The sequence below is a fragment of the Setaria italica genome, chromosome IX (genome assembly GCF_000263155.2).
Source record: "Setaria italica strain Yugu1 chromosome IX, Setaria_italica_v2.0, whole genome shotgun sequence".
NCBI classification, from domain to species: Eukaryota; Viridiplantae; Streptophyta; class Magnoliopsida; order Poales; family Poaceae; genus Setaria; species Setaria italica.
This window is the reverse complement of record NC_028458.1, coordinates 9,301,646-9,329,617: the sequence shown is the minus strand read 5'-3', so window position 1 is coordinate 9,329,617 and position 27,972 is coordinate 9,301,646. Positions and strand designations below refer to the sequence as shown.

Sequence of the window (27,972 nt, the reverse complement as noted above, 5' to 3'; positions counted from 1 at the left end):
TGGTATTATTTTGCAAATTTATGCATTAAGTTAAAGTTTTTAGTCTATTTTTCTAATTGAATTGGAACCAATGGGAAAATTTAATTAGAAAATAAGTAATTTTTTAAGTATAATAATTTTATCTACGAACCAACGTTGTTGATAAGATTATTATGCTAGCAAGTTTTATTTTATCATTATTGATTATATTTCTGCCCAACGGTGACATATAATTAATATTGAGAAGTTTCATGTTTTAATTTGACCAACGTTGAATTAACTAAATTTTTTTCTGAATTTTTGTTTTCATGGAAACCCTTTAAGTTATATCTCATCCATAGAGCCCCTCAATGGAGGGAATTATAGCTCATGGTGAGAGAAGATTGAGATAGCACTTGTGTCGTCGGATATTGATCTAGCACCGACTGATCCCTGTCCTATTACTCCTGAGGACCCCGTGAAGGGTGAGAATGAGAGCGAAGAAAATTTCAACGCTCAAGTGCGTGATCATGCACCAATTAGAATGAAGTACGATCTTGATCGTGCGCAGTGGGATTAGTCGAACCGAAAGTGCATGTGGTGATTAAGAGCTCCATTGTGAAGGCAATAAAGGGAGCAATCCCAAAGTGTAACACCGCTAGAGAGTACCTCAGGAAGGTGGAGAGTCAGTTTACTGGCTCTTCAAAGGCTTATACAAGCACTCTCATTAAGAGACTTGTTACTAAGAAGTACATTAATGGTGGAATAATGGAGCACATATTGAGGATGAGTAACATGGCATCCAAGCTCAAGCCTATGGACATGGAGCTTAAAGATGAGTTTGTAGTCCATTTGATCTTTGCCTCCCTACCCAAGGAGTTAGAGGCCTTTGTTGTTAACTACAACTCACAGCCAGACAAGTGGGGCATTGAAAAGCTCATTGCCATGTGTGTGCAAGAAGAGGAAAGAATTAAAGGCTCATGTGGTGATTCTATCAACTACGTGAGGCAAAATAAGAAGAGGAGTTATCATAACAATAATTCTAAGTCACAAGGGAAACCTTAGTGGGACAACACCTCCTCTTCTAAGGCACATGGAAAGGCTCCACTAAATGATCACCATCAGAGATCAAACCATGAGGAGGTGGTAGATAAGGACACTTGCAAGTGGTGCAAAAAGAAGGGACACTACTAGAAGGATTGTGTGGATTTCCTGAAGTATATGTGTAAGAAAGGTGAGGATCTTATTATATTCGTAGATGAGTCCTTGTATTTAAGTTATGCAAAATCTACTTGGTGGATTGATTCAGGTGTAACTGTTCATGTTGTAAATTCATTACAGGGATTCCATACGAGGAGAACCCTGCAAAGAGAAGAAAGAAGCATTAAAGTAGCAAATGACATCGAAGCTGAAGTCGAAGCCATTGAAGAACTCCCATTAGAATTAGTTGATGGTTTTGTACTTCATCTAAGAGATGTTCTCTATGTACCCTTTTTGCATAGAAATTTAATAAGTGTCTCACGCTTAGACAGCGATGGATTTGGTTGTCACTTTGGTGATGGACAATGTAAGATTAAGTTTAATAACAAGTGTGTTGGTCTTGCCTTCAGACAAGACGAGCTTTATTTGTTATCACTTTGTGAGAATGTGAATGTTGTAAACGCTGAGAATGTGAATGCCTCCTCGTCTATGAATGTAAGAAATAAGCAGAAAAGAATTGATGACGTATCTTGAAAATTATGGTACTATCATTTATGCCATATTTGAGGGGAGAGAATTGAACGATTAATTAGGGAATCAATTCTTCCTCCCTTAGAATTTTCAGATTTAGAGCAATGCATCGATTGTATTAAGGGAAAGTATGGTAAAAAAAAATTAAAAAAGACGCCAAACAAAGCATAGAAATTTTAGAAATAATTCACACAGACATTTGTCCATTTCCTGTGACATATGTGGATGGTTATGATTCATTTATATTATTCACATCTGATTATTCATGCTATGGCTATATTTATCCAATTAAGGAACGATCAGAAGCATTGGATAAATTTAAGATATGTAAGACTGAAGTAGAAAATCAGCATAATTGAAAGATCAAGATAGTAAGATCCGTCTGTGGGTGGGGGGGGAGTACTACGGTCGACATACCCCATATGATCAAGTTCCTGGACCTTTTGCAAGGTTTCTACAGGAAAATAGCATAGCTGCCCAGTACTCCACACCGGGCGAGCCTCAGCAGAATGGAGTAGCTGAAAGACGCAACCGTACCTTAATATATGTGGTGAGAAGTATGATAAGTTACTCCACTTTACCGATTAATTTGTGGATGGAGGCGTTAAAAACCGCCATTCACATTCTTAATCAAGTTCCCAGCAAGTCGGTGTCTAAAACACCATATGAGTTATGTACAGGACGACAGCCCTCACTAAATTATTTGCATGTGTGGGGCTGTCCGGCTGAGGCAAAGTATTTAACCCAAATATTTAGAAACTAAATCCTAAGACAGTCAGTTGTCATTTCATTGGCTATCCAGATAAGTCAAAAGGTTATCATTTCTACTATCTTGACAAGCATACTAAGTTTGTAGAAACGAGACACGCTGTCTTTTTGGAGGATGAGATGATTAGGGGGAGCATGGTACCCTGAGACATTGCATTGAGGAGAAGCGGGTATACGTACCCACTCCGATGATTCAAGAATCATTTTTCTCGATACCTATTGCTGCTGCACCGACAGTGCAGGACACTGTGGTAACAGCACCTGTTGTTAGTTCTCCTGTGGCAACAACGAATGAAGATGAGGAACCTATCCTTTAGGATGCTATAGAACCTGTGGTCACACATGATGAAAAGCTGCAACAGCCCCATATGGAAGATGCGCCAAATGTTGAGGCCCCCAGAAGGTCTCAAAGAGTTAGAAAACTAGTTATTCCTGATGACTACGAAGTCTATGTTAGCGAAGAAGTTCAAATAGAGGGAGATCCCACCTGATGAGGACATCCCTAGCATCGACAATAATATTATTAAGAATAAGGATGCAACTAATATTGTTGGTCCAGTTACACGAATGCGGGCTAAACAACTAGAGAAGGAAATTCATTCTCAGGTGAATGCTAACCTTATTCTAATCAATGACAATATTTCAGATCATTCGATGCTTCCAAGTTGTTGTTTGAACATTCTTAGGAACGATGGCATCTGGGCAAAGGCATGGGATGAGGATGGTTTTAATCCTCCAACAGTGTGGTGATCAGCTTACTGTTTGTGGGAACAGGTGGACGTGTGAATCTTGGAAGAATAATGATAGGTGAAAGCTATCCCTAAATATCAAATACTATTTTGTATCTAAAAATATTATATTGTGTGCTATATTTAAATTGTAGGATCTGAATGCTTGGACGTGCTGTGCTAGTGAGAATAAAGAGAGATGGAGAACCATTCGGCTACCATGCAGATCAGTTGTGGATGTGCAAAGCAAATAAATTCGTGAGTTAGGAAAGCAGTCAGCCACCAAATTAAAGTTCACATGCGTGCAAGCATGCTGCATGCTGCGTGGCTGAAGAATACCAACCATCCAAAGAATTCCACTCATCCGAACTATTAATAGAAGGAGTACTACGGCTTCCTAGTGCATGTTCTCATTTATTTTATCTAAACTGAAGTTTCCACTAGTGCTATATATGTCCATGTAATAGATGACGATGGGGACTTTTTTTTGGCTGTCATTTTAAGAACAATACAACTCTGAGTTTATCTCATTTGAGTCTTGAGAGGCTTACAACTTGTTCTTTCGATTCCTGAGGGAGTTGTAGAACGCCGAACTGCGGTTCACCCAGTTCGTGCCTTCACGTCTATACGGCGTGATTGCGTGGTCTGGCTACGTCGGTACGTGGAAGGGCGATTGTTTCGGTTGTTCGTCGCGTGTGCAAGATCTCGCGGTGCGCAACCTCATCGTCAGGTCACGCAGTGATAGTTATCAAGTTCAAAGATCCTTCGAGAAGATCGGGACATAGTCGTGGCTGCTGCGTAATCCATACGTGAGCACCCATCATTTGGAATCAGAGCCTACGTTTACTCGGTAGGATCTTTCAATTTTCAGGTAGGATAGATTTTTCAATACCTACAGTCCAGAAAAAGCCTCAAAAAAAAAATACCTATAGCCATTTTTTTGCAGCTGTTTTGTAGTTTGCATTCTCGAGTTTTTCAATCCGTTGAGTCTTGTCTAGTTGCTGATTTTCCTTGGTGCGCATCCCCTTATCATCCGCTGCTCAATTTTTTTTCTCTTCTCTTTCTTCCATTCATGTTGTTCTGAATTTTAATCTTGCTTTCTCTATACCTTTGTCTCTGAAACAAAAAAAAAAAAAAAAAAAAACCCCACCCACCCCTCCCTTGATTGCTTCCATATCAACATCATAATCTGCACCTAGTTTCAAAGTTCTTCTGCACTTCCCTACATTAATTGTTTTGTAATATTGTATTCAGTGGTGTTGAAAAAAAAAAAGAGTATAAAAAAAAAGAAGTCAGAGATTGAGTAAAAAAAAAAAAAAGTCAAAAAAAAAAAAGAGACATAAGAGTTCTTACAAGAGAAAGGGAACTGAGTTGCAGTTAATTTGGTGCACTTGTTTTTTTTTATTTGCTTTGCTTACCATTCTGTCTTCCGATCCCTTTTCTCCCCTAATCAGCAACTTAGATTTGTGGCTCTCTTGGATTATTATTCGATTTTGCATTCCTACATTCAGCTTGCAGTGCATTAAATTTTAACTCACCAAGCCCCACAGAAAAGCATCCGCGAGCTGTACACCGTCGTCCCTGGGACAATCGTTCTTCCATTACTACTTGCTGCCACGGTTCTCACTTTCTCAGGGAGACAAAGAATTTGTTTGTAAGTGGTGAGGAGTGACTCCACATATATTCCACATATATTATCCTATTATTTTTTTTTTTGCCTCTCTACTAATATGACAGGAGACAATCAATCTTCTTCTGCCACTGTTTCTGCTGAAGATTTCCAGGAGGTGCGTGCACAAATACGTCAACTAATGCAAGGGATGCAAGCAATTCAACTATCACTACAACAACAACGCGGGGAGCCTCCGCCTGTTGATAATGACCATATTGAGGATGAAAATCCTTTTGCGTCGGCGACGGAAGCTGCACGTCTTCGGGCTGAAGCAGCACACCGTGCTACTGCAGGTGGTGATGGTCATGACGCTGGCCGTGGCCGTGGTCGTGGTGGTGTCCAGGGACATGCTGCTGGCTTTGGTAATTTTGGAGCTCATCGACGGCCGCAAAATTTTGGTCGTGCACGGCGAGTCCCAATTGGCGGTGCTGCAGATTTTGATTTTGATGAGAATTCTGATTATGGTGATGATGGTAGGCATGGTGATCTTGCTGCTCATGGTGGTGGTTACAATGACCGTGGTGGTGCTCCCTTTCGTCACTTTGGTGCTTTTGGTGACCACCATTTTGGTGGTAATGATGGCCACCGTGACCGGCGTCGTGGTGATCATGAACGTCGCCGCGATGATGATGGTTTGGGTAGAGTTAAAATTTCAATCCCTTCATTTAATGGCAAGGAAAATGCTGATTCTTACTATGAGTGGGAGACCAAGGTGGATCAGATTTTTGACTTATATGAGTACCCTGCTGAGAAGAAGGTAAAATTGGCAGCAATTGAGTTCAAAGGCTATGCCATTACATGGTGGAATCAAATACGTGCAGAATACCACCGTGTGGGACATGATCGTATCACTTGGGAAGACATGAAGAGGGAAATGAGACGTCGCTTTGTTCCTGCATATTATTCTCGTGACTTACACTTGCGTCTGAAACGTCTTGTGCAAGGTGATCGCAGCGTTGATGAGTATTTTCAAGAAATGGAAATGTGCCTACTTCGTACAGGAATAACTGAGGATGAAGAATCCACTATGGCTCGTTTCTTAGTTGGACTCAATAAACCAATTGCTAACAAGGTGGACATGACTAGTTACACCAATCTCATGGAATTGGTGCACTTTGCAAAAAGAGCAGAACGACAGTTGGCTGAATCTTATAACAAAAATCGTGTTTCATTTTCTGCTACTAACAGTAATTCTCCATGGCGAAACCAACAGCAGCAAGGGTCAGGCTCCCAAATACCTTCCTCGCGAGCACCTTTTACACCTCGTGCAGATTCTAGAACAACAAAACAAACTGAGGTGAAAGGTAAAACCATTGGCTCAAGTCAGTCCAGCTCCTCTACTGCTCCCGGCAAGAAGAAAACAAGTTCAATTGAGTGTTTTAAGTGTGGTGGCCATGGGCATAAGCAGGCTGAATGCCCCAATCGACGTGTTATTCTTGCCCTTGCAGATGGTTCTTATGATTCACAAAGTGAGGAGGAGGATGGCAATGATGACATAGATTTCCATGATGGCAGTGTAGAAACTTTGGAATATGAAGCAGAGGATGGTGAGTGTGAATTAGGCCTGAATTGTTTAGCGCTACAAGCTTTTCATCATGTTGGTGAGATGCACACAAACACTATTTTTCCAAGCTCCACGACGGAAATTACTTGTGCTGATTTTGATGAGCTGCTTGTTGATTTGAATGATTGGGACACTCATGATGCCTCCAAGAGTGCTTCTATCACATTACTGGCAGCTCCATGTTATTTTGATAGTAGCTTGAAGGCTGGTACTTTGAATCCTACAAAACCTAAAGTAATGCAAGAAATTATTTGTGCTCCGGAATATGGTAATGAGCTACCATTATTCCCTTTTGAAAATACTCTTACATGCTTGCTGCAACCTGAATGTCTATCTCCATATTCGAGTATGCCAAATCATTCTTTGGTGGTGCGTCGTGTTCTTTCAACTCAATTAGTTGCAGCTGAACAAGGGCAGCGTCATAACTTGTTTCAATCACGTTGCAAAATCAAAGGACAAGTTTGTCGATTCATAATTGATGGTGGAAGCTGTAACAATATTGTTAGTGCCATGCTTGTTGAGAAGCTTGGGCTGCAAACACGTCGCCACCCACACCCGTACCATATGCAATGGTTGAATAATTCAGGGACGGTGAAGGTTTCTTCCATGGTCAGACTGTCATTTTCTATTGGTGGCTATCATGATGAGGTGGATTGTGACATTGTTCCAATGCAAGCTTGCCACTTACTTTTGGGCCGTCCATGGCAATATGATGTCGATTCTGTGCACTATGGCCGTTCAAACAAATACTCATTTATTCAAAAAGAGAAGAAGGTGGTTCTTGTCCCATTGACTCCTGAAGATATACATGCTTCCGATGTTGCTCGTATGAAAAGAGAGGAGAGTGACAAGAGAAAAATGAGTGACACACAGAACAACAGTAAGGGAGAGAATCCTAAACCATCCCACTCCATAAAGCCTACAAAAAACAAAAGAGTGCCACAACATAATGAGTGTTTATTGGTGAGCAAGAGTGATTTGCGAGAAGTGCGAAACACAACAGCCCCATTCTTTGTGCTCCTATACAAGGATGTTTTGGTTTCAACTAACAGCTCACCCTCAACATTGCCCAGTGTTGTTCTTGATTTATTGCAGGACTTCGAAGATGTGTTCCCGGATGAGGTGCCGGCTGGTCTTCCTCCTGTACGTGGCATTGAACACCAAATTGATTTGGTTCCGGGTGCTTCTCTTCCAAATCGTCCAGCATATCGTGCTAATCCTGATGAAACAAAAGAAATTCAGCGACAGGTAAAAGAGCTTTTGGACAAAGGGTATGTCCGAGAATCCCTTTCCCCATGCGCTGTTCCAGTACTCTTAGTCCCAAAAAAAGATGGTTCTTGGCGCATGTGTGTTGACTGTCGTGCTATAAATGCTATAACTGTTAGATACCGTCACCCTATTCCAAGGCTTGATGATATGTTAGATGAATTATGTGGCGCTGTTATTTTCTCCAAAATTGATTTACGCAGCGGCTATCACCAAATTCGGATGAAAATTGGAGACGAATGGAAGACAGCATTTAAAACAAAATTTGGTTTATATGAATGGCTTGTTATGCCCTTTGGATTGACAAATGCTCCTTCAACTTTTATGCGTTTAATGAATCATGTTTTGAGAGCATTTATTGGTAAGTTTGTGGTTGTATATTTTGATGATATCCTAATCTATAGTAAGTCTTTTGATGAACATATTGATCATATCCGCCAAGTACTAGTTGTTTTGAGGGCTGAAAAGTTGTATGGGAACATTTCTAAGTGCACTTTTTGCACAGATCGTGTTGTTTTTCTTGGTTTTGTTGTGACTGCAGAGGGCATTCGTGTTGATGAAGGGAAGATCAAAGCAATAAAGGACTGGCCTACACCTGCAAATGTGAGCCAAGTTCGCAGTTTTCATGGGCTTGCAGGTTTCTACAGGAGATTTGTCAAAGATTTTAGTACAATTGCTACACCACTGAACAATTTGACAAAGAAGGATGTCCCCTTCAAGTGGGGAGCTGAACAGGACCAATCATTCCAAGAGCTAAAAAGAAAACTTTGTGAAGCACCACTACTACAACTACCAGACTTTGGTAAAACCTTTGAAATTAACTGTGATGCAAGTGGTGTTGGCATCGGTGGTGTGCTAATGCAGGAAGGTAAACCCATTGCTTACTTTTCTGAAAAATTAAATGGTCCACATCTGAACTACTCTGTTTACGACAAAGAGCTTTATGCCTTAGTTCGAGTTCTTGAAACATGGCAGCATTACTTGTTTCCTAAAGAGTTTGTCATACACTCTGATCATGAAGCTTTAAAATATCTCAAGACTCAAGGTAAGCTGAACCGTAGGCATGCAAAATGGATTGAGTTTATTGAGACATTCCCATATGTTGTTAAGCATAAGAAAGGTAAAGATAACATTGTCGCAGATGCTTTGTCAAGAAGATGTGTGTTGGTTACTCAGCTTGATGCTAAGGTTCTTGGTTTGGATTCAATTAAAACACTTTATTCTACTGATTCAGATTTTAAAGAAGCTTTCTCTCAGTGCATAGCTGGGAAAGGTTGGGAAAAGTTCTATTTACATGATGGATTCTTATTTCGGACTAACAAACTCTGTATTCCAGCTTGTTCGATTCGACATGTTCTTTTGCAGGAGGCACATGCAGGTGGTTTAGCTGGTCATTTTGGCATGAAAAAGACATTGGATATGCTTGCTGACCATTTCTTTTGGCCACATATGAGGCGTGATGTCCAGCGACACGTTGAGCGGTGCATAACTTGCTTGAAAGCTAAGTCTCGCCTTAATCCCCATGGTTTATACATTCCATTACCAATTCCAAATGTACCTTGGGAAGATATATCCATGGATTTTATTTTAGGGTTACCTCGGTCTCAGAGGGGGAGTGATTCCATATTTGTTGTTGTTGATCGCTTCTCTAAGATGGCACATTTTATTCCATGTCATAAGACCGATGATGCTTCACACATTGCTGACTTGTTTTTCAGGGAGATTGTTCGTTTACATGGAGTACCAAAGACTATTGTTTCAGATAGGGATGCCAAATTTCTGAGCTATTTTTGGAAGACATTGTGGGGTAAACTTGGCACGAAGTTATTATTTTCCACCACGTGTCACCCACAAACTGACGGGCAAACTGAAGTTGTCAACCGTACCCTATCTACAATGCTACGTGCTGTACTGAAAAAGAATCTGAAGATGTGGGAAGACTGCCTTCCACATGTCGAGTTTGCTTATAACAGGGCAGTCCATTCAACAACAAATTTCTGTCCATTTGAAATTGTTTATGGCTTTAAACCACATACACCCATGGATCTTTTGCCTTTACCATTACAGGAACAAGTTAACCTCGATGCTACAAAGAGATCTGAATTTATTAAGAAGCTACATGATGACACAAAGAGGAACATTGAGAGGAAATCTGCACAGTATGCAAAACAAGCGAACAAGGGTAAGAAAAAAGTTTTATTCCAGCCTGGTGACCTAGTGTGGTTACATCTACGCAAAGATCGATTTCCCCACCAACGCAAGAGTAAGTTATCCCCACGGGGTGATGGTCCATTCAAGGTTCTCGAAAAGATAAATGATAATGCTTACAAAATTGAGTTGCCCCCTGAGTTTTCCAATGTGAGTGCAACATTCAATGTCAAAGACTTGCTTCCATTTGTCGGTGAGTCTGAGTCGAGGACGACTCCTTCTCAAGAGGGGGAGGCTGATGAGGACATCCCTAGCATCGACAATAATATTATTAAGAATAAGGATGCAACTAATATTGTTGGTCCAGTTACACGAATGCGGGCTAAACAACTAGAGAAGGAAATTCATTCTCAGGTGAATGCTAACCTTATTCTAATCAATGACAATATTTCAGATCATTCGATGCTTCCAAGTTGTTGTTTGAACATTCTTAGGAACGATGGCATCTGGGCAAAGGCATGGGATGAGGATGGTTTTAATCCTCCAACAGTGTGGTGATCAGCTTACTGTTTGTGGGAACAGGTGGACGTGTGAATCTTGGAAGAATAATGATAGGTGAAAGCTATCCCTAAATATCAAATACTATTTTGTATCTAAAAATATTATATTGTGTGCTATATTTAAATTGTAGGATCTGAATGCTTGGACGTGCTGTGCTAGTGAGAATAAAGAGAGATGGAGAACCATTCGGCTACCATGCAGATCAGTTGTGGATGTGCAAAGCAAATAAATTCGTGAGTTAGGAAAGCAGTCAGCCACCAAATTAAAGTTCACATGCGTGCAAGCATGCTGCATGCTGCGTGGCTGAAGAATACCAACCATCCAAAGAATTCCACTCATCCGAACTATTAATAGAAGGAGTACTACGGCTTCCTAGTGCATGTTCTCATTTATTTTATCTAAACTGAAGTTTCCACTAGTGCTATATATGTCCATGTAATAGATGACGATGGGGACTTTTTTTTGGCTGTCATTTTAAGAACAATACAACTCTGAGTTTATCTCATTTGAGTCTTGAGAGGCTTACAACTTGTTCTTTCGATTCCTGAGGGAGTTGTAGAACGCCGAACTGCGGTTCACCCAGTTCGTGCCTTCACGTCTATACGGCGTGATTGCGTGGTCTGGCTACGTCGGTACGTGGAAGGGCGATTGTTTCGGTTGTTCGTCGCGTGTGCAAGATCTCGCGGTGCGCAACCTCATCGTCAGGTCACGCAGTGATAGTTATCAAGTTCAAAGATCCTTCGAGAAGATCGGGACATAGTCGTGGCTGCTGCGTAATCCATACGTGAGCACCCATCACCACCTCATTTGAAGAAGCCATGAGAAGCGCTCACTCATCGAAATGGCTTCAAGCTACGGAAGATGAAATGATATCTATAAGTAGCAATAAAGTATGGGATTTAGAAGAAAATTCCTAAAGAAGCCAAGACAGTAGGCTGTAAATGGATCTACAAAATAAAATGTGACTCCAAAGGGAATACGGAAAGATATAAAGCGCGACTTTTAGCAAAAGGCTTCACGCAAAGAGAAGGAATAGATTATAATGAGATATTTTCTCTAGTCTCATGTAAAAATTCTTTTAAAATCATAATGGCTTTAGTGGTGCACTATGACTTAGAATTACATCAGATGGATGTAAAGACAGCATTTCTTAATGGAGATTTATATGAAGATGTTTACATGGCACAACCCAAAGGTTTTATCGTGGAAGGAAAAGAACGTATGGGATGCTGCTTGAAGAAATCCATTTACGCATTAAAACAAGCCTCTTGAAGTTTGATGAAACAATAAGTTATTTGGGTTTAATGAGAATAAGGAGGACAATTGCGTTTATGCAGAGTTCAAGAATGTCATGTATGTAGATGACACCTTACTCGCTAGTAGTGATGTTAATCTGCTATCAGAGACGAATAAGTTTTTATCCTTGAATTTTGATATGAAAGATCTCGGTGAAGTTTCATTCATTTTAAGAATTGAAATTCACCAAGATAGAAGAAAATGGGTTTTAGGATTATCGCAAAAGGCATACTTGGAAAAGATTCTAAAGAAGTATAGTATGCATGCGAGTAAACCTACGCCTGCTCCCATAGTCAAGGATGATAGATTTGGAAAATTTTAGTATCCCAGGAACCAAGATGAGATCGATCAGATGAAAGCGGTTCCATATGCTTCAGCTGTCAAAAGCTTAATGTATGCTCAAGTATGTACACGTCTTGACTTAGCTTTTGTGACCGAGATACTTGGCAGATATCAGGATAATCCAGGAATGGATCACTGGAGAATGATAAAGAAGGCATTGCGTTATACGCAAGGCACGAAAGACCTCATGTTAACGTATAGAAGAACTTATTCCCTAGAAATAGAAGGGTACTCAGATTCAGATTTTGTGGGAGATGTAGACGATAAAAAGTCCACGTCAAGTTATGTATTCACTCTCGCAAGTGGAGCCATATCGTGGAAAAGCTCCAAGCAAACCGTCATTGCATCGTCCACGATGTATGCAAAGTTTGTAGCATTTTATGAGGCCATGGGACAGGCAAAATAGCTTAAGAAATTTGTACCCGGGTTGAGAATGGTAGACAACATTCAAAGACCACTCAAGATGTACTGCGACAATGAGCCAGTAGTGTTTTATGCTCACAATAATAAGTCAACTGGTGCTACCAAACACATTAACATCAAGTTTTATGTTGTGAAAAAGAAAATCTAGAATCATACCATCAGTCTAGAGCATTTAAGAATAAAGGAAATGCTTGCGGATCCGCTCATGAAAGACTTACCGCCTAATGTGTTCAGAAAACACTTAGTTGGCATGGGTTTACGGGAAATCCTATGATCCCTGGATGCTAAGAGCCCAGAATAAGAATCTGTTTCAAAATAGAAAGGTGTATTGTAGCTGTTGAATCTGCTAGTACGTAACCGACTATTATGATGAGGCATGCTCTCTACACTAATCTATGATGAAATGGGTGCTAAGTTAAGTATTCCAAGTTTAAGACTAAGCTTAAGTATAAGGTGAGATTAAGGGGGAGAATGTTAGTGTTGATCTCCACCGACTTGGTCCAACGACTGAGTCGGACCCTGATGCGCACAACCAACTCATGGTTACGGGTCCTGTCGCGCAGTGCTATAAAGAGAAGGCAGGGGCGGGGCCATGCACGCTAAGGTTTGTCATGCCCACTGGACCCACCGACAAAATCCTAGACCCGATCATCCTAAGCGTTGTAAGCAGTAGGAAGCACCGCCACCACCTCGCCGCCCTCGCCGTCGTCACCACTATGGCGAGCTCATCCTTCAAGTCCGAAGGTTAGTGACTCTCTCACCCTATCTCTCTCTCCCTCGGTTACTCTCGGTCAGACATAAGATATTAATTTTACCCTAAGAATCGAGTTGTTAACCCACTAGACGCACACCATAATCTATCACCAGGTGCTCGTCGATCAGGACTAGGCCGTTGCAATGGTCCTTGACGACGGCGGACGGCGGGTACGGATGTCCGTCGTGGCTGGTGGTGAGGTCGTCGTGCTTGACGAAGACGTAGGAGTCCGTCGAGGGGCGGGAGAAGAACTCCGTGACGTACAGGCCGTGGAAGTTGACGAGGACGCCGGCGAGGGAGCGCGGGAGGAGCTCCCCGCGCAGCGAGGGGTGGGCGTCGACGAGGGCGCGCCACGCCTTGCAGACGCACCGGGACGTGACGATGCCGCGCGCGGCGGGAGGCGCCGGAGGACGTCAGCGAGCACGTCCGCCGGCAGGTCCGTCGTCTCCTCCATGGCGTCTTGCTGCTTCTCCCTCTTCCTCCTGGGAACAATAGCTCGTTTGCAAGTGACGCTCGACATTGGGGACACGGTGATCTGTCGTGGCGGCGCAACGCAACACCTCGATCGATCGGCAGCGTCGGTCGTCGTGGATCCCGAATTTGTGACCTCGCTTTGTTTGCGCCGCGCGCGACCCGTGAGGCGGAAGGATGGAGGGCCCTCCTCTGAATTTAGCTGACTGTTAGTTAGAAGAACGAATCGGAAGCGGCTAGAGTCGTGGGAAACGAACTCGTTGGCCCATCGTCCATCGATCGCCAAACCCAGCCCGTTGTTTCGTGTTTGTTGGAGTTCGAATCTGAAAGCAATGACCCTGTCCGACTCGACTTCATCGCTCATTATCTATACAGTAAAGCATACGAGAAATTGAATTCTGATTTCTAAAGCATAGATCATTTTTGTTCATTATGTACAGAATAGCTGGACAGAGAATTCTGTGCCTCATTTTTTGCTCTGCCAGTCAGAGGCCTGATCCTTTAGTATTGGCGGAGAAGCAGTGTTCCACAAGTACCATACTTTCTTGTTTCCATACATAAATGCACACCCTAACAAAAATATAAGTGCTTGGCATGGCTGGATTGCGTAAACAGAGAATCAGAAAGCGATAGATTGAAAAAAAAAAGTGACAGAAGCTTAACATAACCAAAATAAAAACGCGCCAGGTAGGGGTCGAACCTACGGCCTTCTGCTTAGGAAACAGACGCTCTATCCACTGAGCTACAGGCGCTTTGTATTGCTTATCACAGTAAAAAATTTATTGATTCTATTCACAGTAACTCGCAATCAACTTGCACCGTTGACTTTTTTTTTTGTTGCGTGTGACAAATGCCCTGTTGGAGTGGCACTGCTGATTTTTCTCTCTCTCTAAATCTCACTTATCATTTCCATGGTTAGAAAAGCCCGAAAACACATGTCGTGGTCCATGATGGCGCACTGGAACCGGAGCAACTAATTATGTTTTATGCAGCTGCTAAACATTTTTTAAGTTATGTATTGGGCCCACATCTTGAAAATGCACAGTGCACACTTTGGTTCATGCAAAAAACATTGGCCCAGTCCAACCAAGCTCAAGCCCAACGGGCTTGGAGCTAGGGAGGTATGTTTGGCCCACCACTTTAAAACTTTTTGATATGGAAATGACCCGGCAAGGTAATAATAGGTGTCTCCTCTCAAAAAAGAAAAAAAATAAAGGGTAATAGGCAGCTATCGGTGCCAAATGGACGCATGCCTCGGTAGATGTCTTGCTGGAGTGTGATAGGAACAAACGGTGGCTTGCAAAGTGTGACTATGGAAGTAGCGAACACTTGGAGATGAAAGAAGGTAACCATAACGAGAGAGGCGTTGTCCATGGATACATCGTAAATGGGAAGGAGAAGGGGGCACATCTGGTCTCTTTGCCTCACATGGTACCTACCTTTTATGGATGGTGCTTATCGGAAGCTTCTCCATGCTATGAACATGGCTCGATGAATGGATTGCAATTTGCATTGATGATAGCATTGCAACAAACTCAATCTAGACATTTTGGGCCGGAGAATTATACTAGTAGAAGCCAATTTATAGCCCAAAGCTTAGAATCTGGTCTCGCAGAGATATATAATTAATAAATCAAACTAAACTCGACAACGGTCCCATGGTCTAGTGGTCAGGACATTGGACTCTGAATCCAGTAACCCGAGTTCAAATCTCGGTGGGACCTTGTTTTGATTTATTTCACGTTATTTATTTTAAGATTGTTTTGTAGCTTAGTGGTCAGGACATTGCACTTTGAATCGAGTAACCCGAGATCAAATCTCCGTGGAATCTTTTTTTTTTCAATTTCATCTTGTTTTCTTCCAAATCATTTTCCAGCTGCCATTTCATAACTTATGTAAATGGGCCTTTGTTTCCATTTCACCTGTTTTCTTTCAAATTATTTTTTGTTTCATCTGACCTTGTTTTTTCAAATCATTTTCCAGCTCCCATTTCACCACTTCTGTACACGGGAACTTTTTTTTTGTTTCATTTCACCTGTTTTCCTTTCAAATCATGTTCCTATTCCCGTTCACTTCTGTACAAAAACAATAAAATTTATAACTATGACTAAATCATGTTACTTTCACCGCATTAGTGTTTCTCCTCTTTATAATCAAGGCTTGAATAAAAAAGGGGGAACGTTTGCCAATGCCAACATTGATAATCTTGGAAACGCCCTACATCTGCTAAGTCCCTGTTCCAATGTTCTTCATTTTAGGTGTCAAATCTTCCGTCAATAAGCAATGTGTGGAGAAACGTTTTTTTTTTCAGTGATCCCCCCCCCCCCCCCCCCCCCCCCCCCCAAAGGCAGAAGACTTAGCTGAAGGAGAATATGTATACGATTGAGCATCAGACTTCAAAATGCTATGAACATGGTCGGATCTTCGTTGGCAATTGGTGAATAATTATATTTTGAGAGGAAATTTTCCAGCAAGTCATGCCTAGGGTTTTTCCCAATGATTATGAGACAATGAGAGACCGATAGCGAAAAGTGTGACGTAGTTTGGAGAGAATGCACAATGCAGAAACAATGCAATAATAGTGGTTTTTTAGTGACGAACCCTTGGATAACTACTCCTACTTAACAAGATTACTGATGGAACAATGGCCTTTATTTTTTCTTCTTCTTAGAGCATCTCCAGTATTTTCTCAAAAATAGCTTACAACTAGGATCGTGCCCGTGCGTTGCTACGGGCAATATATATAGAAATACACAGAGTATTCGACGAGACAATAATAATGTGAAAATAAATCCAAATATTAAACAAAATATTTAATCCAAGAACTTAGTTAATGAATTAAATGAAACTATATATGCCAGAGCATTCAAACCCAAAACCAAATCTATCGCATGCCTGAAGGTCTGAAACCAAAGGATGACATGAAACCTATATTTTCTACAACAAATCATATGCCCTTATTTAAAGAAGGATCCTTTTGCTTTCTTAAATAAATCGTTTTGAACACCCAAAATATGAAAATTTCTGTACTCGGTTTCTTTCCATGGGTTTTCTAGGTCCATGCTAATTCATGAAGATATATCAGTTACCATGCATGAGCAAGTTTCAAGTTTCAAACTAACAGGTCATTATAAATGACAAAATAAAGCCAGAATGCAGTACAATTGTTAAATTCATCTTGAAATCCATCCATGTAAATCATAAAACGAGCATCATTCTATTACCATATTTAATTGTACTACCGCACATGTAATGTTTCAGAAAACGCTTGCATAGTTCACACAACATAATGACATTTGACAATCCATCTAGTTGTGGCTTAATCCAGACATTGCTCTAGGAGAATTTCCACGAGCACATTACCTTCACGCGCATGGAGGCCATCATGAACTGATTGAAAGTCTGCACATCATGGCAAGCTACAGGCCAATTGCTCCAACCGGTCATGTGCCGTGGGGGTGTCTCCATGCGTTCATAAAGCCGGAGCTCACATAGACCAAGGTTGGGTAGAACTGCAGAAGACGACCTGCACAAGGCCCTGTGGACGTCGACAGCATCGTCATAGATACTTGGGAGCCGCTTCATGGCCTTTCTTCTCCACCGTTCCCACGAATGCGGTGCACACACTCCTGGATGCGGAAAATACCTCGGTGCCTATCTGCAGGTGATGACGAAATTGCTACCTTACTACTTGCTAGCAAAAGAATCCCAAGTAACCGATTAACACTGGCTGCCTGAAACACATTTTCTAAGAATCACAGATCAAAGCATTATTAATCGTACCTGATCCGAAAGCAAACACCAAACCAATCTGCATCCAACAAGTCGTGGGGGGCAACAGTCACCTTTCTGCTTCTTGAGTGTAGAATGATGAAGTCTCCTAGGCCCATCATGGTTTAACGTACACTAACCCCACTTCAACTACGGGGGTGTTTGGATACCTAGGTGCTAAACTTTAGCAGTATCACATCGGATGTTAATTAGGAGGACTAAACATGAGCTAATTATAAAACTAATTGCAGAACCTATGCTAATTCGCGAGATGAATCTATTAAGCCTAATTAACCTATTATTAGCAAATGGTTACTGTAGCACCACATTGTCAAATCATGGACTAATTAGGCTTAATAGATTCGTCTCGCGAATTAGACTCCATCTGTGCAATTAGTTTTGTAATTAGCCTATGTTTAATACTTAGTATCTAAACATCCGATGTGACAAGTGCTAAACTTTAGTGGGGTATATCCAAACATCCCCTACAACACTCATAATGACAAGCTCTGATTTCTTGTAGCATGGTAGCAACCACCATTAACCCTTTCTCATCCAACACCTCAAAACATAAAGAGATCATGAAAAGATCTGATAATTAGAATCTAAACAAAATGATTCAGTTATTAGAGATCATTGAATAAGTGGTAGTTGCAAGTCACAAGCTCCTTTGGCAAGCAAAAAGCTGACACACCCATGAAGTAGCATCTATCCATGGAAGATAAGCAGAATTCCCCAAAGATTCATATAGACAAAGAAACCTATGTAGGTCCTTTTTAACAAGTAAGCCTTCTACTAATAACAGATAAACCTAATTTTGTTCAGATAATGAGATTGCAATGTATCAGCCATATTATTCTGAACCAGATTTATCAATGTGTACATAGCCTTACTTGACAAAACTATAGTCCCACATAGAAAGATGCATTGTAACCTCAGCAATCAGTATTGTTTACTCAAAAACTAAGGGTGCAGTGCACAAAAATTTAGAGCTGTTGGTACTTAGAAGTAAAACAATCAAACTGCTATTAAAATTGTCATATATTAAATAAAGTTCTGAAGTCTTAAGCATCGACTCCAACTTATCGAAAATTAAAGTTCTGAAGTTCACAGTTCATTGTAATGTGCCGTAAGGAGTCTGCTGTTGGGGGTCGCCCACGAAAACGGTCACCCTCGCGGTCGCTTGAATCTAAATCTGTTCTGAGGTTACTCAAGGGGTCAGCTTCGCGAGAAGGTACCTGGCTTCAGGAAACATGCCAAGGACTCCTGCGCCCGAAGCCGGGCCCGAAGCCAAGGAGGTGCTCGTTTTGTTTGCTAACCAAATAACCATGTCTCAAACACTCCAGTATGGGGGTACCGAGCTGTTTGACCATTTTGTGCAGGATGAGAAGGTGAACGCGACCGAAGCCCGGGAAGACCTCGAGGACGAGGCCAAGCCGGCCGAGAGAGCCGAAGCTAAGCAAGTCTCTGGCGCGAGATCATGGAGCGTTGACGGCGCGGGCGAAATGAGGAGCGTGATTGACGGGGCCATGTGATAGCGCAAATCACGGCACTATCAGGTGACAGGGAAAACGTGACTCCCAAATGACCTTTGTGTAAAGCATATACCAAGGATGTAGTTGTTGTGAAGGGTAAAGATGTAATGTAAAAATGCCTTCTAAGCACTATAAAAGGGGAATCCTGTCCCATTGTATAGGGACATTCATTATTAGAGTTGAAAGGCCAAGTACCGTGGTTACTAACTGTGTTTTGTTCAATATGCATTGTATCTTGACCTCGTAAAAGACAGGGATGTTATTAAGAGGTTGGTGGCCATCTTTCACGACAAACCCTACTCTGAACATCATTATTATAATCTGATTTGATCTCAAGCATATCAGTAAGTATAAAAAAATCTTATTCAACAAGAGTGCAACAAAGGGGGACTAAAAAGATATGCATCGACCACAATATCATAATATATTTTCAAGGTACCTGAAAGTTCAAAAAATAAATAGAAGAAGCTGCAACTTGACCGTGCACAGAAGTATAGGCACATATGAAAAAAAATAATACCCACTATGGAATGGTGAGACCAAATTTAGCAGGATTTGTACGTAGGAATTAAACGCAGGGAAATTCCCCACAAGCATCAGGTGATAGATAAGAGGAAGGGGGAAGATCCCTCGTTTTCCCCCAAATCAGCTAGCTACATTGTCAGTTCAGGGGAAAAAATACAATGCTCCCACATGAAACAAGGAGAAAAACACAATACTTTTACAGGAAGCCAGAGGGTAACTAAGCACCAGGAATAACTGTGATATAGTGAGCCATCGTTGTCCAAGTGAAGGAAATGTCACACCCAGTTTTAAAACAAAACCAAGTGCTACCTATATGTATGCCAGGATCTAGTTTCATACATATAGTGACATCATAAGAGAATAACAGGAACATTATCATGTAGAAAGATACAAACAGACTTACAAGACTATCAGAGACACACAGCTTAAACCTTGGAAACGGAGGCTCTAAACTTCACAGGCAAATGACTGGGGGTTGCGTACGCCTAGAACTTAGCATCATCTTCATCTTCATAGCAACTTTATAACAGCTTTTTCTGAGCAGCAGTAAGTAAGGGTGAGTACACTTATGGTTGATACTCAGCAAGGCCACAGGAACTAACCAGAATAACGATTTAAGTCCATCTTCAAGTTTAATTAATCATGTGAGGGTCTAGGCCGCTCTTAACCATGAGCACGGCTGATATATCAGTTTACACTCTACAGAGGTTATACATCTTTACCCACAAGTCGCGTAAAAGTTCAGAGAACTTTGGACCCAACCATGTTGTGCTGATCAGGCACAATACCACACTTCCGAGGTGTGATTGCATAGAGACGCTACGAGGCCTTTACAAAGATTCCCTAGCAAGTGGTAACCCACTAAGGTTTCCGGATTGGTAACATGATATAACAGCCCCCTAGTGGGTATAGTGTCCTAGCTAAGTCCACTCCCCAAGAGAGCGGGTGCTATATCCCATCTGCCGCTACCCTTCTTGCCCTTTCAATAAGGTTACCCTAGACTAGAGTCTCTAATTAATTAGCCAAGACCAGAGCCATGATAGTTCTTGTGGTTGTACTATTTTCCTGGGTAGTTCTCCATGTTCCAATTAACATTATCATGATATTGTGAATAAAGCATAGGTAGAAGGATGGTTAGGGACACTTGCCTTTCTCCAACGTAAAGTTGCTCTTACTACTCTTCAGATCTTGCTTTCTTGAAATTCATAACCTTCAAAGCTTCCGAGCAGCGATCCTTCTAATCAAAGCAAACACCAGCACAAACAAACAAACAAGTACAACTAAGAACAATACACCAAAATAAAAGAAAGGCTTTAAAAGAGCGTACTAAAGGACAAGGCTTAATCTAAGGTCACACAAACGCAGGAAATGCTGAGATCGAAACTATCGAGAAGTTTGATGTATCAAAGAAATAAAAAGACTATATGCTTGATCCATTTTAATTAAATAAAACATGGACATAGGTTATTTTAGAGAAATATCCTATTTGGAATTAAGCAAGTTATATTTAATTATTGAAAACGCGATAACTTAATCATATTTTATTTGTAAATATTAAAGTACGAGTCATGTCAATTTAACAATTAACTTTAGAAACTCAGAGCATGTATAAGACATCTAATCGAATAACTTTGTATTTTGTGTTCAACTAAACATATTATTTAATAATGCATTTATGATATCATTAAGCATCTTAACTTTATTTATGAAAACCGATGTATAACCTAGATATCTTTTATTTAGAAAAGCTAGTTATAATTAGGAATTAACCAATTAAACCTTAGTTTATGAAAATCGGGATAGAACCTACTCACTTTTTAAAAAAAACTAATTGAATAATAATTAGTCAAATTAATATTTATTATGAAAAACCGGTGTAAATCCTACTTAAATTCTTATTAGGAGAAGGTATTCCAATAGGTATTAATCAAATTAACAATAAATTTATTTTAAAAGACAAGAAATTATGTTCAACATCACTACTAACGTGTACTTTATGTTGTGAAGAATCTAATGCAACTTGAACGGATTAAAACGGAGCTAAAACGCGGAATCCACGGACTAAGCAAGGTTCTAAGAACCTGAACAAGATTAACCGTAGACTACAGGGGTTAGCAAGAAATATTACCAAGACTCAGAGAACAGAACCGCGAAAAGCTGAAAATCCGGGGTTAGATCTGCAAAAGATCAAGGCTTGGATTAGATTGCAAGGATCTGAAAGTTCTGGGGGTTTCTGAAGATTGATCAAGGCACAAAGATATTGAAGAAATTACATAGTTTGTCAGGGGCTAAGACGCAAAACGGCGCCTTATCCCTTTCTTCTTCCTTGCGCAGGGGCTTGCGCAGCTCTGGCCGGCGGCGCTAGAACCGGCGGCTCGCCGGCGCTTGGCGCGGCGAGGAGGGAGCCTCACCGGCGGCGAAGGGGAGGAAGCAGAGGCGCACGGCCGGCGAACAGGAGCCGGAGGAGGCGAAGCTTTTGGGCGGCGGTGCTCTGGTGCGAGAGAGTGGCGAGCGAGCGGTGGAATGGAAAGAGGAGCTCCGGGCGAAGGTGATGGGGGATTTATAGGGCGCGGGGAGGAGCGGAAAGGGCGCCCGGGGAAGGCCAACGGTCCGGCCGGCCATTGATGGTCTTAGAGCTGAAACGGGCGCGGTTACTCGCCTTGAAGAGAGGAAAGAGGTGCTGGCGGCGCGGGCGGAGCAAGTGGGGGCGGCAGTTTCGGCGGAGGTGGCGCAGGAGGTGGGGAGACGAACGGGGCGCAGCCGTGCGGCGGATTGCGGCGGCCGTTACTGGCGGCGCCTGCGCTGGAGGTGGAGGAAGGAGCTGACGGGTGGGTCCCGCCCGTCAGTGAGAGGAGGCGTGGGCTCGCTGGGCGAACTGGGCCGGCGAAAGGGTGGTTGCTGGCGGGCCAGAAGAGAGAAGGGAGAGAGGGAATGCGGACTGGGCCGACGGTGCTGGTGGGCCGCTGCAAAGGGGAGAATGCAGGCCGGCCGGAAAAGAGAGGAGAGGCGGGCCAGAGTGGATCGGCCTGCTGGCCGGTGTGGGTCGGGCCCAAGGCTCGGCCCAAAGGAAAAAGAAAAGATTATTTTCAGAAATTATTTCACGTGGGAATATAAATCCAGAAAATTCTAGATAAATACTTTAAACCACGAAAAATGTTCTGAAAATCCCAAAAATTCCAGAAAAAATTCCTAGAGATAGTTTGGGACACGAGGAACGCAAATAAAATATCTGGAGCTCGTGAAAAAAAAAGGATTTTATAACCTTCCAAAAAAATTGGATTAAGCTCAAGGAAAAGGAGAATAAATTCCAGAAAAACTGGAAAATTCTCAGAAGAACTTGGACAACATCTAAACACATTTTTAAAACTTTTTCACTCACGAGACACCAAGATACATTAGCATGAATGCACAGACAGAGAACAACAACCTTTTTAAATTTCGAATAACAAATAATTATTTTTTCTATGCTAAATTTCCTGTAAAGAAAATAAATGTTGGCAAAAATTTTAAATTATAGAAAATCGTTGTTTAATTATTTCTTTTAATCACATCCTGAAATTTAAAAAATTCAAGGTGTGACAGAAAACCACCGTGGCCTCGGGCGTTTGTGAACTTGTACGACAGAGGTTCAAAGGCTGGAGCGAGAATTTGCATTAGTCATATGAACGATAAACTGGAGATACAGTTTGAGACTTAATTTGTTTTATAAAGGTCAGCAGCTTGAAAGGATCAATCTCCCAACAAGCATAGCAGCCTGAAGACAACTGAGATACATATTTTCCACGACATAAGTAGTTTCCTCAAATGAGAATTGAGATACAGAAGGGTTTGGGTTCAGCAGGCTGAGTCAAGGAAAAAACACATATGACACATCATACAGAAACGAAAGCATTACTGAATCTTTGTGGACCTGAAACCATTACTGGACCTAAAACTGTAGTTTCCCATTTTTAATAAAAGTAGACATGAATGTGGTCGCCATTAGCCACTATCTTTAAAAAGGAACTGCAGACATATAAAGAGTTTTGTGCAGAGAGTAAGACTACCTTCATAGCCGCCATACACTGGATCTTCCGACAGTAAATGAGGTGTGTACAGATCAACAAAACTGCATCCATATGCTTCAGGAACAATTTTAGCGGCTGATTCAACATATATAAGGTCGTGAACAAAGTAATATTTCTTTCAATTTGCTGGCTGGAGCAACCTAAGCACAATGTAAAAAAATGATTTCATACTTTCAGAACAAACGCACCTGAAACAACCAAGCCCAGCAGCTAGATGACCAGCAAAAATATAGAGCAGAGTATGATGGGATAAAAATATACCATTATGTCCGTGGTCACAGTATCTGATGCCCCTCCAAATAATCACCACAGAGGGATGTGAATGCTGTTAGCAACCGCGTCAATCAGTGCCATCTCCACTCCTGCTGTAGCCTTAATTGGAAAACAATTACAATCAAATACACATGGAATGGGAAATCTTTGTATTTGATGTGTAAACAGCAACCGAACACTTGAGTACACATATGAATATCAGAAACAAACAATAATCCATGCCTGTTTTTCCATTTATTCATCAACGGTCTTTTTTTAATAAATGGAACCTTTCTACATGAGCTAAACAAAATAATCGATTTGTCACACGGAAAGGACCTTTATGCTTATGTAGGTTTTTTTTTTGATACAAAACTGGTTGGTTTAGTGGCTTGTATTCTGAATGAACTGCTCTAAGCTTATAACTAACCAAACATTTTTTTCAGGTTAAATGGGTTTTCAAGGACGATTTCACCAGGCCAGTTACCATCCAGAGCAAATATTAGCGGATATAACCAAGCTTGGTTTTCAGTTACGCTTCCTCTGAAGGCCATCTCACATTCATCCCTCTCACATATTTCATGCCACTCACCTCGTAAGGATGGCAACAAATTATATCCTCTGAAAGAAACAAAATCTTTCAGTAATTCAGCGCCTGAAAGGCAATTCCCATCTACATCGAAGCCTATACTTCAAAGTGCAGTCACCCCATCAACATCGGGATCACCACGTTCAACAATTTAAGATTTCCACAACATCCTAGACTTTTCAACGCGAATCGCACGTTCTTCATCTCAAGATCAAGCACCTGTCAACCTAACTGCAACAGAATGCAAATTTTACTACCCTGCGAGCCGGGCGAGGGAAGGTGCGGATTCCTCACCGATGCAAAGGCGTGTCCATGGAGGACACCGGCGACCTCGTCGAGCAGCGCGCCGAGCGACGCTGCGGGAGCGCGGCCGGCTGGTCCTCGTCGGCGACGGATGGCAGCACGGGCGCCTCCCGCACCCGACGGCGCCGCTGCGGAGCTCGACGCGCACGGCGACGTTGGAGACGTCGTCGAGGCGCGAGGACGCGATGGTGAAGGGCGCGGCGAGCGGGCCCCCCTCGGTCGCCGCGACGTCCACGGAGAATGTCTTCTTGAACGCGTCGAAGCCGAACGTCTCCGGCGGGGCGCGGGCGCCGGCCGGGACGGGGCCAGCGACGGCGAGATGGCACGGAGGAGGCCGGTTGGCGAGCGACCGCGACGAGGTTGGGCCGCGTGCTAGCGTTCGTGGTGCCAGCGCTGGTATGGCGATTGGGGCACGGAGAGGACGGGGGACGGCGACGGCGTGGGGTATGGCGATGGAGGGCGGGCGGCGGTGGCTGCTCGAGAAAGGGGTCGGGGCGAGGAGAGGATGGGGGACGGCGGCGGCGCGGCACGGGCGCCGTCGGCGGCTCGAGAAAGAGATCGTGAGGAGGGTGAACGGGAGGCGAACGAACGGCGGAAAGGAGGGGGAGCGCGGCGGGCGGAGCGAAGTACGGCTCGGAGGGATGCGGAGGATTGATTAATGGGTCCAAATGTGGTTGCCAAGCATTTTGGAATTGTTGGAGTTGTTGGAGGTGCGCGAGATTGATTTTAGTGTGGAAGCAGTAGGAATGGGAGGATCGGGTGTGCCATGCGCGTACACCTTCTTTCTCTCTATCTGAACAAAGGAAAATAGTTTCTCTCTCGGGATGGAAAATCCAACCCGTGGATGTTGAAAAAAGGAAAATAGAGTTCCGTTCCTGTCACGTTCGCGTCACGCGATAGGCGGATAGGGGAATTGTGCGCGCGCCACACCAACCATTGGATCCGCATCAGATTGGGCCAATATGATTGGGCCCAGTCTGGCACTGACCAAAAGTGCGTAGCCTAGGCCGACAGGCCCGACCCGATCCATGAGCAGCACATTCCCCACCAACAACCCCCAGTCCGCTTGCAGGCCCATCACGGCATCGGCAAAAATATCTTGCCCTCGAGAACCCTCCCGGTGGGCCCACCTCGGGATCCTTATCCTCCGCCGGGACCGCCCATCGCCCGGTCGCCGTCCGATCCGATCACGACGGCGCGCGTCGCGCCTGTCGCGCTATAAAACCGCGGGGTAGGGCACCAATCCTTTCCCGTGCTCTCTCAGAGGTGGGTTGGCTACTCCTCCCCCTCTTACCAAGTCTTCGGCTTTAGGGTTTTTCAGTGGGAGAAGAAGGGAGATGGCGGCGGCGGACGTGGAGTACCGTTGCTTCGTCGGCGGCCTCGCATGGGCCACCGACAGCGAGTCCCTCCAGCTTGCCTTCGCCTCCTACGGCGACGTTGTCGACTCCAAGGTCCGTTTGCTCTGAGTTCCGTTCGATTCGCTTGGGTTTTGCGATGGGTTTCTGTTGACGCCAGTCCAGATCTGCGTCGTGTGTCACCAGATCTGCTATGTTTCGGTTTAGATCTGCGTTTCTCTGAATCGAATCAAACACCCACGCTGATGGTGCTGTTGTTCCTTGTGCTTGCAGGTCATCACCGACCGGGAGACTGGGAGGTCCCGCGGGTTCGGCTTCGTCACCTTCTCCACTGAGCAGTCGATGCTCGAAGCCATCGAGAACATGAACGGCAAGGAGCTCGACGGCCGCAACATCACCGTCAACCAGGCCCAGTCCCGCGGCGGCGGCGGCGGTGGCTACGGCGGCGGCGGTCGCCAGGGCGGCTACGGTGGCGGCGGCGGCTACGGCGGCGGCGGTCGCCAGGGCGGCTACGGCGGCGGCGGCGGCGGCGGCTACCGCAGCCGCGACGGCGGCTACGGCGGCGGTGGCGGCTACGGCGGCAGCCGCGGCGAATCTGGTGGCAACTGGAGGAACTGACGGAGTGGGCCCTCCCGTGCAGGCAGCAGCCAAGTTATCCTAGCTATCTATTAGCATCGTGTTACCGTTCGAGATCCCGAGTTTAGTGTCCCGTGTTACCGTTCTATTAGGTGTTGGTTCCCCATGTTTACCGTTCCCAAGTTGTTTCCGCAATGAAAAGAAATGAGAAGAAAAGAGTGAGCAAGGTTTTTGTTCGCATATCTCGGTGTGCACTGAATTCCTTTTGATTTGCGCGCAGTCTGAACGATTAACAAATACATTACTGCACGCCAACAAACGCAAGATACAATTGCCTAACCTTGCATCCTCAGTACAGAACAACTTTCCACGGCAGAAATTAGATCACTTGTTTGACAGTAATCCAACCTGAACGCGAACACGGCAAGTCGGTAACGATGACAGATTGTACGCTCAAATCACTTCCAAAACGTCAATTTTGGACAGCATAAACAAAAGTAGACGCCAGCTCAAAACTTTATACATTCCGACTGTGCAATGACTAAACTGGCAGCAGATGGCATGCCAGATCAGTCTAGGACGTAGATCCGAGAGGCAATGTCCTGCACCAGCCAGTCGAATCCGTCGAGAAGCCCCTCGCCGGTGTAGGCGCTGCAGCCGACGATCTTCCAGTGCCTGCTCCCGTCCATCACTTCAAGATTCAGAACCTGAAAGGAAGGCAAGCGAGTCAGTCGGCCAACGGTGCAACTGTAGAACTGGAGTTTTGCCTTTCAGGCCTTGTTGGTTCACACCAAATCCCAACTTTGACACTATGCAAAAAGAAGATTCCCTATCACATCAAACTTGCAGTATATGCATGGAGTACTAAATGTAGACGAAATTAAAAACTAATTGCACAGTTTTGTTGTACTTTGCGAGATGAATCTTTTGAGCCTAATTAGTCAATATTTGAACAATAATTCACAAATACAAACGAAACGCTATAGTGTTACTACAGTAATTTTGGCACCCGGGCAACTAAACAAGGCCTCAGAGCCTTTGTGGACACATCTACGAGCCTACGACCTACTGCACTTGACCGATCCTTCTTTACTGGCACTAGGATGCACGAGCCAATGGTTCTACCAGGCTCTCTGTAGATGGATGAGACCAACAGTGCAAACTTTGTAGTCCCTGATGGTGTTACAAGTCGCCAGTGAAACTTTGATTCAAGCTACCTGTTTCCTACGGCGACAAGACTGGGAAGCTCAGTCACTCGATGCCATGCCAATTACTGGAAAACACCATCACTTCTGAGTCAACATAGCTAAATGCAGA

At 43.3% G+C, this 27,972-nt stretch overlaps 3 protein-coding genes, 1 long non-coding RNA gene and 2 other non-coding genes across 6 annotated transcripts in view; 3 read left to right on the top strand and 3 right to left on the bottom strand.

Moving 5' to 3' along the window:
* The first annotated feature begins 4,915 nt into the window (after positions 1–4,915).
* LOC105915107 lies at positions 4,916–10,735 on the top strand. The gene is made up of 4 exons (XM_022829650.1): positions 4,916–8,299; positions 8,390–8,821; positions 9,053–9,077; positions 9,666–10,735. Exons 1-4 carry the CDS (start codon positions 4,916–4,918, stop codon positions 10,391–10,393), a joined length of 4,569 nt encoding a protein of 1,522 aa, XP_022685385.1. The 3' UTR covers positions 10,394–10,735.
* A 3,626-nt stretch (positions 10,736–14,361) lies between these two features.
* TRNAR-CCU lies at positions 14,362–14,434 on the bottom strand. Its single transcript has one exon. It is a non-coding gene; the product is annotated as a tRNA-Arg (tRNA).
* A 900-nt stretch (positions 14,435–15,334) lies between these two features.
* Positions 15,335–15,406, top strand: TRNAQ-CUG. Its single transcript has one exon. It is a non-coding gene; the product is annotated as a tRNA-Gln (tRNA).
* A 1,431-nt stretch (positions 15,407–16,837) lies between these two features.
* On the bottom strand, positions 16,838–17,747 carry LOC106804124. The gene is made up of 2 exons (XR_001393080.2): positions 17,466–17,747; positions 16,838–17,340 (listed from the first exon to the last, which is right to left on the bottom strand). It is a non-coding gene; the product is annotated as an uncharacterized LOC106804124 (long non-coding RNA).
* An 8,072-nt stretch (positions 17,748–25,819) lies between these two features.
* On the top strand, positions 25,820–26,897 carry LOC101770940 (glycine-rich RNA-binding protein 2-like). The gene is made up of 2 exons (XM_004982148.2): positions 25,820–26,175; positions 26,353–26,897. Exons 1-2 carry the CDS (start codon positions 26,062–26,064, stop codon positions 26,695–26,697), a joined length of 459 nt encoding a protein of 152 aa, XP_004982205.1. The 5' UTR covers positions 25,820–26,061; the 3' UTR covers positions 26,698–26,897.
* A 327-nt stretch (positions 26,898–27,224) lies between these two features.
* LOC101763524 (ADP-ribosylation factor-like protein 2) overlaps positions 27,225–27,972 on the bottom strand; it is a 4,544-nt gene continuing 3,796 nt past the window's right edge. Inside the window, exon 4 of the mRNA XM_022829649.1 lies at positions 27,225–27,410. Coding sequence (XP_022685384.1) covers positions 27,225–27,410 — 186 coding nt within the window. The remainder of the gene's footprint in view (positions 27,411–27,972) is intronic.

Coding starts and splice junctions, on each gene's coding strand:
- LOC105915107 (XM_022829650.1), top strand. CDS start 4,916: ATGACAGGAGACAATCAATCTTCTTCTGCCACTGTTTCTGCTGAAGAT. Junction 8,300..8,389: donor CACCTGCAAATGTGAGCCAA/GTTCGCAGTTTT, acceptor AATTTGACAAAG/AAGGATGTCCCCTTCAAGTG. Junction 8,822..9,052: donor AGAAAGGTAAAGATAACATT/GTCGCAGATGCT, acceptor GTTCTTTTGCAG/GAGGCACATGCAGGTGGTTT.
- LOC101770940 (XM_004982148.2), top strand. CDS start 26,062: ATGGCGGCGGCGGACGTGGAGTACCGTTGCTTCGTCGGCGGCCTCGCA. Junction 26,176..26,352: donor GCGACGTTGTCGACTCCAAG/GTCCGTTTGCTC, acceptor TTGTGCTTGCAG/GTCATCACCGACCGGGAGAC.